General features: G+C 39.2%; 2 protein-coding genes across 4 annotated transcripts; both read right to left on the reverse strand.

The window, feature by feature from the left end:
* Nucleotides 1-754: 754 nt before the first annotated feature.
* LOC139768613 (protein scarlet-like) lies at nt 755-5,720 on the reverse strand. Its single transcript, XM_071698977.1, has 15 exons — nt 5,443-5,720; nt 4,570-4,695; nt 4,449-4,497; nt 4,306-4,355; nt 4,078-4,217; nt 3,847-4,017; nt 3,546-3,784; nt 3,010-3,205; nt 2,900-2,931; nt 2,688-2,793; nt 1,806-2,033; nt 1,586-1,721; nt 1,409-1,514; nt 1,013-1,113; nt 755-950 (listed from the first exon to the last, which is right to left on the reverse strand). Exons 2-15 carry the CDS (start codon nt 4,682-4,684, stop codon nt 781-783), a joined length of 1,839 nt encoding a protein of 612 aa, XP_071555078.1. The 5' UTR covers nt 4,685-4,695; nt 5,443-5,720; the 3' UTR covers nt 755-780.
* Nucleotides 5,721-6,844: 1,124 nt separating this feature from the next.
* LOC139768612 (protein white-like) lies at nt 6,845-11,177 on the reverse strand. 3 transcript variants are annotated; one of them, XM_071698975.1, is made up of 10 exons: nt 11,043-11,177; nt 9,800-10,034; nt 9,405-9,715; nt 9,009-9,207; nt 8,778-8,916; nt 8,379-8,715; nt 7,880-8,011; nt 7,522-7,750; nt 7,329-7,434; nt 6,845-7,253 (listed from the first exon to the last, which is right to left on the reverse strand). In XM_071698975.1, the coding sequence occupies exons 1-10, from the start codon at nt 11,172-11,174 to the stop codon at nt 6,980-6,982; spliced, it is 2,094 nt and encodes a 697-aa protein (XP_071555076.1). In that variant the 5' UTR covers nt 11,175-11,177; the 3' UTR covers nt 6,845-6,979. The 3 variants fall into 3 exon arrangements, with proteins under 3 accessions (XP_071555076.1, XP_071555075.1, XP_071555077.1); XM_071698974.1 differs by having other exon boundaries at nt 9,009-9,210; XM_071698976.1 differs by lacking the exon at nt 11,043-11,177 and adding an exon at nt 10,776-10,965 and having other exon boundaries at nt 9,009-9,210.
* Between the last annotated feature and the right edge of the window lie 112 nt (nt 11,178-11,289).

An 11,289-nucleotide genomic window follows, 5' to 3' on the forward strand; every position in this document is an offset into this window, starting at 1 on the left:
TGGCACCATTAAAACTAAGATTGAAAGCCTAATAAGAAAGATTTTTCATCCAACTGCTTTTATGCATATACACACATACAGAGTGTACATGGCGTTGCAATCTGACAAAGGCAGATATATCGCAAATATCTCGTTAGATAAGGACATATATAGATCGGAACATAGAAAACGGTCAAAATTATCGACCCCGTCGGAGTTCGGTCGTGACTCCAGGATCCCCTTAAAAAGAAAGAAACAACCCAAGTTGGACTTTAATCTTCTTCGATGACCGAATCGATAACCGAAAGTCGGAAAGCGCGCGAAATTGACGTCAATTCGACTAATTATCTGGCTGAGAATGGTATCCCATACAGCACACTTGTCCAAAAGCGGGACATAAGACGTCTAAAAGACGTCTTTTAGACATTTTTTTAGACGTTTTACTAAAAGATGGCTAAAAGACGTCTAAAAGATGTCGAAAAGACGTACGTCTTATGTCCCGATTTTGGACATGATGCTGTCTGGAATACATTACAAAATTCAGCTATAAAAAAATAAACTTTTTCGTTCAAGATTAGATACTTTTTGCGGATATCGCCAACTTCACTTTTATCACTGTTTCATACACGTAATCACGGTTTTTTACGAAATTGTGATGGTTTTGCACGTCACATTAGCCAGGATGAAACTGGAACGATGGGAAGCAGGGACCCCGACATTCGATGTCGTTCGCTTTTACAGAGGTGCGCAATCAATATGTAACACATATACGACATTTGCTTTGATGGCGTAAAGATCCGTTTATTTCGATCTGCATCGCCTCCACAGAAAGACATATGCCAACGAGTGGAAGATGATGTAAATGGCAGCCATGAGGGCGATATCGGGCCAGAAGTTGCGCTCATCAAAGTCGTAGCGGTCCAACACCTCAGTGCCCTCGGTAAGGCAGGGTAGGTCGATCGTTTCGCAGGCTGTTCACAGGAAACAGATCCGTTATGCGTCTCGTAAAGGAGCGACGCTCGATGAAACTCACATATATTATGCATGCCTCTCCATTGGATAATGGTAAGAGCTTCCGTGGAGTGCAGTAGCCAGGAGACGTATCTTATCCATCGCACGTATACGGGCAACGAGCTACCAATCGGGTATCAATAAAAAGACAAATACATTCCAACATCGTTTTCTGAATAATGACTATGTAAATAGGATAGTGGATTAGTGTTTTGTTATATGTATCTAATAATGCGTTAGACAGGGTTAGTTTATACCGCGTTACCGTCATTTTTTCTGTTATATGAATCCATGTTATACGAGTACCGGATTATATAGGGATCTACTGATTCAGAATATTTGCGAAACGCACAAATGTCCATAACAATCTTAAAACTTGATAGAAATGTAGAAATTTAGATGAAATAATCGTAAATACCCGAGCTTAATGAAAGGTCCCATAGTTATCATAAGAACGTAATCGAAGGGCACCAGATATGCCATCGCCAGCGGCACGCTCTGGTAGACGGACGAGAAGAAACACCCTAAAACGTAAGAGTTCGTATAAACGGACACGTAATCTGTCGCTGGTATTTGAACAGATGGAAACCCTTACCGCAAGCAGTAGACACGTTCATCGTGAATATAACTACCAAGATGGTCAGACCGAGAGCGTCCATTGCGGGACGCAAACCTGCCAGCCAATACATTATTACGGTGAACAGCATCGGCTCCATCAACAATCCAGGTACCTGAAAAACTCAAAAATGCTCTCGCAAATCGAATCGCGTACGCGACTCGGTGCCTGCGTGGACCGATTGGAAAATTGAACTCACCAGCGATATCATTCGCGCCAGGTAATAAAGATGAACGGGATACATGCCCGCTTTGTACTCTCGAAGAAGAAGCGGCAATTCCTGCGGAATCAACGCCAGGGTCGCGTACATGGGGAAAAACGCGTTTTCGCACACTAGAAGATATATAACACCATCCACAGCCTGAATGCCCAATTGATCAAAGTCAATGGCGCCTATGAAACACAGGCCGGCGGTTGTTGCAATGGTCTGCAACCCGACTCATTATTAACTTCCGTATATGCATCCAACAAGTTGTTCAATCGGTTCCTCGCACGCAGTGAGTCAATTATGTAATTTAAAACGATGTGAAAATTATAAAAGTGAACAAATTTACTAGATTTTGACAAATAAAATCGTAGATACTCTAGCGGAAAAATGTTTACAACTTACAAAGCCAAAACTACGTCATAACTACAACTTTTTGCGTAAAAGTCTTCGGGATAAATACGCCGAAACAACAACTTACTATGCAAAACTGAGCCGAAAATATCCGAACTATGCCGTAGAAACCAGTAGTTTAGCATATAGATATTTATAATTTGTATATGAGAAACTACAACTATATTTTTTCGCAGAAGCTAGGTTGTAACTCATTTTAGATAGTTGTATAAATTTTCTACAAAAAACTAAAACTTTTTAAAATATAAATGAGTTGTAAATTTTGGATACTTTAATGTGTAGAAAGTTATAATTTATTGTCGGAATGGTATACTTTCTTATAGTTTTTTTTCCGCCAGGATATTTTAGTAAATTTCCTCACTTTTGTAATTTTCACCGTTTCAAGATACATATAATCGATCCTCAGATTTATCTTAAAGTTCAAGCAACACAGGGACTTAGAACATCCTACCGATCACTCACCACTTTCTGCAGTATCCTGATCAATTGCACCGAGGGATCGCGCAGAACTTGCAGGAATCCACGATGGATCAGCCAGTAGAGCCGCAACCAGCTGCGTGATTCCACGCTGAATTAAATAACAACGTACGTAAATATAACTAAGTCATCGAATTTTCTTAGATACTTTTGATATTTGAAATGTTAGCAAATTCTTTTGCGTAGAAGACACTTACAAGGCACGCGACTCGCGAATATTTTTTTCGATCTGAAACAAAAAGAATTTTTGTCGTTATTTCCTTTAATCGTCAATCGTTAATATCTGTTTTTGCAAAAATTTGCTTACGGGGGACTGCAAATGAGCGGTATCAAGCTCCTCTTGCAATATAACGTCGATTTCGTTGCCGACTTCGCTCGTGAGAAATGCGTCGCAGATCTTCTGCGCGACTCTTCCGCTACCATCCGCGTCGCTGGGTGCAATCGCTAGAGTCGCCACCAGGAAATCGGCCGGATTATAATTGCATGGACACTCGTAGCCTTGGCTATGGATAACAATAGCAATGATAACGAGTGTTTCAATCTAACATGTTCTAATATGTAAAATTCTGAGATATCTTTCTACATATCAGAGACCAAAATTGAACATAAAATGTAATCGTGGAAGGAAAAAGGAAGAATTGCATAAGACAAGGATATCAATACGTTACGAAAATTCCACAGCCGTGCCATAAATTCTATCTCTAAGAAAAATGGATTTATTTCATAACTAAAATAAAAAGCAATGTGCTTTTCTCGTCTGTCATGACGATGTTTTAGAACTTCCTTGAATTAATCTAATGAAATTACAATTTGTCTGCTTCGTGTTCGAATGATGAAACATACCTGGAGAAAAATTGTATTGCTTGCGTACTGGTACCGGCAAACGCCACTCTACCACCGGCTAAAAGGATTATGCGATGGAAACTACCGAAGATGGTGGAACTCGGTTGGTGTATAGTACACAAAACCGTGCGGTTCCTCAACGCAAAAGTTGTCATATGCGACACGAGAACGCCGGCCGAATGCGCGTCTTGTCCCGTTGTTGGCTCATCCAGGAACAGTATGTCAGGATCCGTCAGCAGCTGGAAGGAAAAACGGGAATTTGCACGAGACGCTGACTAAGATAACATACGGATATACGCACCTCGGTAGCGAAAGCAAGCCTCTTCTTTTCTCCACCCGATAAAACCTTGCCGTCATCACCGCCGCCGATGCGAGTGTCGCGTCTCTCGATCAGACCGACATCCCTCAGCAAACAATCAATCTTGAGACGAATGTCCGCGGTGTGCATTCTCCCGTCTAATTTCATTCTAGCCTGATGAAGATTGTTAAAGATGTATCGCGCATAACTTGGACTCGGAAAACGGAGTCTTACCATAAACCAGATATGTTCGAACACCGTCATTGTCTCGATGAACATGTCTTCCTGATGCATGAAGCCGCTGTGACGTCTCATGTACGAAGAGCCAGCTGATATGCCATTGACGCGAACATCTCCATGCACCACAATGCCGGCTGCCAATTCAAGTAAAAAACTAAGCTTTGAACATCTCCTTCTTTTTCTTCTTCTTTGAAGATTTAATTATACAAAAATTCTACCTACATTCCGCGCGAAATGCCAATGCTGTCATCAGTGAGCTTTTTCCAGCACCGCTGGAAAATGAGGGAACGTGGAGAAAAAATAGTTTCGATTACAAACAATATGCTAGTTGATCTATGCAATATAATTGATCGCGGATAATTTACCTGCCGCCTAAGATCGCGGTGAGTTCGCCAGGCCGAACGACACCTCGGACTAAAAAAGCGACTGACATCATCGTATTGTTTTATTTTACATTACACATGAAAAATAATATGTTTTAAATACCGTTATTGATGAGCTGCTTGCTTACGGTGCGTCGGTTCTGATCCATCGCGTAAACGGATAAGTTTTGCCAAGAAAGCATCGTAATATGTCGTGAAGCATCGAGCTTAACGTCCATGCTGTTTCAGACTTGATAAGAGAACACAAAAAAATAAAAACATGATTCTTTTCTCAATTTTCTTTTTTCAGAGAAAAATATATATTATTACTACAAGAGCATCATATGAATTCTAGACGGAGCTACAATTTATGTTTACGCAATGTTTGTGGCAACAATATATAAATTGTTTTTAGCAATATGTTTACATGATTTTTCACACTATTACGTTTTGCTATCTAGGTATAATTATATAATTGCCTTATAATCATATATCAACTCTGGTTCATTAAAAATTTATCAACACTTTATATTTTATTTGTATTATTTAGTATGCTATCTTGTTAAAGCCTATATATCTTTATGCAATAAATTATCATTTATGTAATTGTTTATTTGATAAACCGTATTTCAACTGTGTCAAAAATATAAAATAATACAAAATTATAAAAAATTTAGATTATGAATATATACATAAAAAACGTGACATTTGTTTATTGACCTAATAAGAATTTCAACTCAGTCGTCATCTTCACTGATATTTTATTAGAAAGTTTAAAACTTTTAACAACGCTGAAATAAAAATATGATGGAATCTTATTTTGAAGATAATATAAACTCTTAAGTTTTTAAAATATTTTTAATATAAACCGTAAAAACAGAATTTATATAATAAGACTTTATAAAATGTTAAATTAAACTTGTCTATCATATCTGATGTTTAGAGTGTTCAGACTATGCTCCATTCTCGAGCAAAAGATAATATGTATAATACATACCGCCGTTATCTTGATAATGACAAGGACAAAATGGCCCGCCGATGCACAACGATGCGTAGCTTGGAAACTGCGCGTTTACGTGTCCGTAGAAGAATGAGAAACCGATAAGACGTGTCATGAAACGAAGATTAACACTGAGAGCACGAGTCTCGCTGCAGGCGTCGCGTTTGCTTCTCGTCTCAACGCACGTAACTCTACCACCACTCGATACACCTGATGCACTTTGCCTGCTTGTTACCCTTCTTCGCCTTTCTTTGCAACCGAATATCAGGCACGCACGCATTCACGCAGTGCAAGCAGCAATATTGGGGAGACTCGTCTAAGTTTATCGATCGCGAATAACTCGTGTATATATACAAATGCACACATTTTATCTTTTCTCAGACGTAAAATATTAAATATTAATTAATGATGACAACACAAATTCTATCAGTGAATTAATCGAATTATTATTAGCTTTTAAAATGCGAAATTATTGCGATTGTTGCAGAGGGCGTGAAATTTCTCCAACGATATTGTGAGATTAAAGACGAACAATACCGTCGATACGTGCGTATAATGATCAAGCAAACACGGTAATCGACGCTCGCGAATCGATAGCTCATTCGCGGATGCATAAGTAAGCGCGTGGACACTCATCCGAGGCTTTCTTCGAAAGTACTCTCCGCACCGTAGTAAGCATTCGTGACTCAGAAGACTCGTGGTAATCGAAAACCGAAACCCTATATGTACGTCGAGCGAGACAGACGAGCGGCCAGTTCAGACCGATCTTATTTCGCTATTGGAATTATGGTACGTTGCTTTTTAATGATCGACATTATAGTAGCGGCAGTAACAGTAGCTCTTCCCGCGCCTCTGTGTCTCATATCGCGTTGCCTGCTTCCAGGCGCATGACAATCCCGGCAAGATCTTCGATTCGCGGACCGATAGCGGTATCGCGAGATCAAGCGGGTAGATATATATCTAGATCTCGGCGTTCTATTTTTTTTTCTCTTATGACACACTCGAAGATCTCCCGAGATTGTTTCTCATATCCCTGTACCGTACATGCGGTCGCACGGTATATATTGCAACCGGTTTGTAATGATATCTAGATGCGAGCGAAAGAGTGGTCAGCTCCGATACAGGAAACACCGACACGTACGGTAGTAGCTGCACCGCTCGTTGTTTCGTCGAGGCACATATTTTTCCAAGTTCCTATTGCGTATAGCCTTTTTTGCGGTCACCACGCGTCAACATCGATATCCTTAACGGCACTCACATGAATACATTTATTGATTATCACATTTGTAAATTTCCAAATTTCCCTATTATGTAAATGTATATTATATAGTTGTAACATTCGTTTATTGTAAATATTTTTTTTGGCGGAGGCACTAAAGTCAATACACAAGACAGACAATTTTATTAAAATTGTTTATTAAAAGTACACACAGCATTATAGAGCAAACTACTGGTTCTTATACAATATGTAGATGTCTTTGCATGACGTCTAAAATAATCAAATGGACGAAGGATAAAGATGACGATGACAAGATTAGTGTGAACGGCAAGTTTTTGACAGTAGCGCGAAAAAGGCCAGAAAGCGGAATGCGACGATAAGCGCGAACAAGCAAAGGATGTCCATCCAGAAGTCCTCTTCTTTGAAATTGAAAGTTTGGAGAATCATGTGTCCCGATTTTGGACACGTCACGTTACTTCTGGTGCACGCTACAGAATCGATCTCTGACCATTGGTTGATCAAAAGTGCCTCATTGCCGTAACGAAACCAAGATAAATACGAGAACCACACGAAGTAGGACGGTACAGACCTGTTACACGCGGAAAAATCAGTATTTCAATTAGCATTTTAGTTATTATTGATCGAGACGATTTGAAATACTCACGCTGTATTTAGAAAGAAGCCGCCGAAAAGCAAGAACGGTATTATGACTGGTGGACCGACGGAGAGGGCCATAGATACGCTGTTACTGATACAAGATATCAAATAGCCTGTAAAAGGAAAGACAGCGATTATTAAAAAAAAATTAATTAAAAACGACGCGCGCGATGCGTAATGTTTCGTAAGCTCTCGATTACCAAATGAAGTCGACACGTTGGCTACGAGAGCTACTACAGCGGTAGCGATGAAGAAGTGCTTTACATCTGGATAGAGGCCGATCATAGGATAAACGACAGCGGTGAAGATCAGCGGTATTGCTAAGAATATCGGTGCTTCCGCTAGAGTCTTGCAGATGAAGTAGACGTCGGTGCGATACATACCATTTTTGTGCTCGCGAAGAAATATCGGCAATTCGGCGCAGAACACCTGTACACAGCACGGATATGTTTTAGCTTTGTTGAACGTTCTCTCGTGCCATGCTGTTTCTGACTAATTATCGGAACCGAAATTGCAAGTGTAACTCAATTGTTTATATGTTACGTCTTAAATTCTCACGTTAATGACTGCAAAGACATTCTGAAAAGTCATATTGGTGAGGAAGATGAATAGGGCACCGTTGATGTTCATCACGCCATCCTGATCAATTTGCTGGCCGAAGTAAATAACACCGATCAGCAGCGAGACCATCTACAACAGAAAATTCGAGTTTGTTCTTTCATAACTGTTCTTTGTCTGTTTTTATGCGTCCTTGCCAATGACATGATCATTCGTGAACGCGAATAAGCGTCAAAAAGGGGGTTAAAATAAAAATTATTTCATTCATACATCACTAAGGCGATGAATTGTACATAATTACGTATTTTCATGTAGATTCATGCGATATTATTAAGCAACCAATATTTAGTTCTGACCGTAAATGGCCTTTTCTCTAGATTGATAAATTATATTTTATTAATCAAGTAGACATTTTTACAAGTTACAATGTGCAGATCTGTATTTTAATCTTCTCTTTCGTTTTGTAACCCAGATTAATAATGTTGGAGGTGAAACATACGATAGTTTGTAACAGGCGAACTTTAATGAGGATCGGTTCCTTAATCACCGACAGCCAGGATCGCCACAGAACCGCGCGAAATTGTTCGCACCAACTCGCTTTGTAAACTGATCGGCCGAAATTCTTGGAATATTTGAACCGTTTGAGGGTATCCTCGAATTCGCCGTGGGCGGCTTCGACCTTTAGGGCGATACTCGCACCGTATTCGCTTCTCCGGAAAGTATCGCACGTCGTTTCGATGGCGTGTCTACAAGTTAACTCGCGTCCCGGCATCACGGCCAACACTTGCACGAAGAAATCAGCAGGGTTGTAATTGCTGGGACAGGCGGCACCGAGCCTGTGAAACAAAATGCAAATTTAAAATGGTTTAGAAATAAGCTTTTTAATTAGTGAACTTACGTCTTGAAGAAAGTGCAAGCTTGCGCGGCTGTACCCATGAAGGCGACTCTTCCCTCGGCCATCAACAGAATCTTGTCGAACATAGCGAACAGCTCCGAAGAGGGCTGATGTAAAGTCGCAACGATTGTCTTACCACGTGCTGTTAAATCGTTTATTTATTAATCCTTTAAACACTGAATGCAGAATATAGCTTTACTCGTAGATAAAAATCTTGTATCGGCTCAAACTCACCCGCCAATGCTTTCAGAATGGAGACAACCTGATGAGCCATGAAGGAATCCAAGCCCGACGTCGGCTCGTCGCAGAACATCAACGGAGGATCGGTTAATACCTCGGAAGCGAAGGACAACCTCTTCATCTCGCCTCCTGAAAGACCCTTCACCCTGCCGTGTATCCCAATCACAGTGTTTCGACATTTCGAAAGGGCGAGCTGCTTTCAAAAAAGATGTCATTAAATGTATACATGTGAGTGGATAAAATAAAACTGAAGCTGAAGTTTAACAGTTTAACAGTTTAATAATAAGAGAGCAATTAGCAAGCGAAAGATCTTCTAGTTCTAGTATTTTCTCACTTGCATGTAGTAATTAAAGATATCTCCTGATACGTTCAACAACATGATCAAACTACCTCATCAATGACCTCGCTAACTCGCTTAATTCTCTGGTTACGAGGGATTTGCCGATCCATCCGCACTGCCGCCTGGAACATTAGGTGTTCCATAACGGTCAGCGTGCCAACGAACAGATCGTCTTGTTGAACATAGGCCATCCTCGAGGTAAGGATACCCGGCGATATTCTTTGGCCGTTGGCAGCCATCAAACCGGACGCAGATAGTCCGCGTGTTGAACGGAACGTCAATGCATTCAACAAAGTTGTCTTGCCTGCGCCTGACGCACCCATGATTACGAGCAGCTCGCCAGGATAAGCCACTCCACATACTAGAATAATTTATTTCGAAATACAGTGAAAATTAAAACGTCGCAAATACATAAAAGACAAGCGAAAAATTTCTTTTCTTTTACCATCTTTTAATATGTGTTTCTGCGCGACGGATTTTCTAGTCCTGAACATCAACCGATCCCAAATTCTGTCATTTTTCACACTATGATACACGTTTACGTCGCTCCACGTGTACGTAATATTGTTGCCGAAATTTTCGTTGTTGAAATCTACGGTTGTCGAAACGTTCGAAATCGATTTAAGATTAAAGGAGGTCTCCGAGCTTCCACCGTGCAACGTATCTCTTTCATTACCTTCCTACAACGATTATAAACGTTTTTAACTTTATTTTAGTGTAGATATAATGTATTGAAGCAGGTACATCTTTACTAGTGTTTTTTCCATTGTATATAAAGTATTTCGAAGTTATTGAATATTTTTTTAACCCCTTGACTGTCAACGACGAAAATATCCACAAAGATAAAACTGATCAAAAGTCCTCTCATGACGGAAATATCCGCACATTAAAAAAAATACTTAGGTAGTGGAACAATTATTTGTTATTTCAATTAAATGAAAGATTCAATATGACGGTCAACAAATTTAAAATATCGTTTGGTTTATATAAAAATTTATTTATAAGAATTTTTATAAATATTTACGTTTAAAATATAAATCTAATTTTTTAAAATTAAATCTAAATTTTAATAGAAATTTAGATTATTTAGCGACTCAAAAAAATTCCCAGAAAGCACCCTTTTCATAATTTTATTAAATTTTTTGTCAAGAGCATTTTTGGCCCACAAGCATTTTTTCCCCTAATAGTCAAAGATTTGAGTTAAGTATAATTTCTCTTTAGCCAATTTCGAAACGCTTTTTTCTTTATAAAAATATCGGAAAACCTATCATTTATTGCAATCTTTCCACTTCCAATCTCTAACACTATTAAAAACTAATTTGTCAAAACGCTCATTACTTTCAATTGTTGATTATTCGAACCTTAGTATTTAATAATTAAAAAAAAAAATAATGATGCCCCTAATTATACACTATACTTACACTATACAAATAATAATCGATCAGAGAATCGAAGCCATAGACATGAATATCGTCTGCGCTGAGTTTAAAGGTAACTTTCAGGGATGTATGAGAATAAAATATTTACGTAAGGTAAGATAAAAGAAAACGTGCGATAATGCGTTCCAATTAAAAATTATTTTTATCACAGGATTGCTGCATCAACTCGGCATCGTTCGTTCATACACTGCATTGGGAGGACGCGATAATTATATCACATGACATAAATATCTTGCTTGTTGTACTTACGAAGGAAATTGTATGATAAGTGACTCTTTGAGTCTTACTGACGGAAGATACCGACGTCGTAGCTATCAACGGCTCCGTTTCCTCGGTAGCCGTCATTTTCTTATACTTCCGCTGCTCGTCTTTCCAACGCATCGACAGGTACACTGATTAAAATACGGCGGACTCTAATCTAATAATGAGTAGAATGCTTTTCCGCAATAATTCGCATAATGATTCGCATAATCCTCCAAAACGGTTACAATTAAGG

The sequence above is a fragment of the Temnothorax nylanderi genome, unplaced genomic scaffold (assembly GCF_030848795.1).
Source record: "Temnothorax nylanderi isolate EJ_2023f unplaced genomic scaffold, tnyl_v1.0 TNYL_tig0017_pilon, whole genome shotgun sequence".
In the NCBI taxonomy this organism is placed as follows: domain Eukaryota; kingdom Metazoa; phylum Arthropoda; class Insecta; order Hymenoptera; family Formicidae; genus Temnothorax; species Temnothorax nylanderi.

Bases quoted from the DNA above. Each gene is read 5' to 3' on its own strand.
- LOC139768613 (XM_071698977.1), bottom strand. From the start codon at position 4,684: ATGGACGTTAAGCTCGATGCTTCACGACATATTACGATGCTTTCTTGG. The intron at 4,356-4,448 runs GTAAATTATCCG...CTCATTTTCCAG, and splicing joins ACCGCGATCTTAGGCGGCAG to CGGTGCTGGAAAAAGCTCAC. The intron at 4,218-4,305 runs GTAGGTAGAATT...TTGAATTGGCAG, and splicing joins ATTGGCATTTCGCGCGGAAT to CCGGCATTGTGGTGCATGGA.
- LOC139768612 (XM_071698974.1), bottom strand. From the start codon at position 11,174: ATGCGTTGGAAAGACGAGCAGCGGAAGTATAAGAAAATGACGGCTACC. The intron at 9,716-9,799 runs GTAAAAGAAAAG...AAATTATTCTAG, and splicing joins GAAACACATATTAAAAGATG to TATGTGGAGTGGCTTATCCT. The intron at 7,254-7,328 runs GTGAGTATTTCA...CGCGTGTAACAG, and splicing joins GGCTTCTTTCTAAATACAGC to GTCTGTACCGTCCTACTTCG.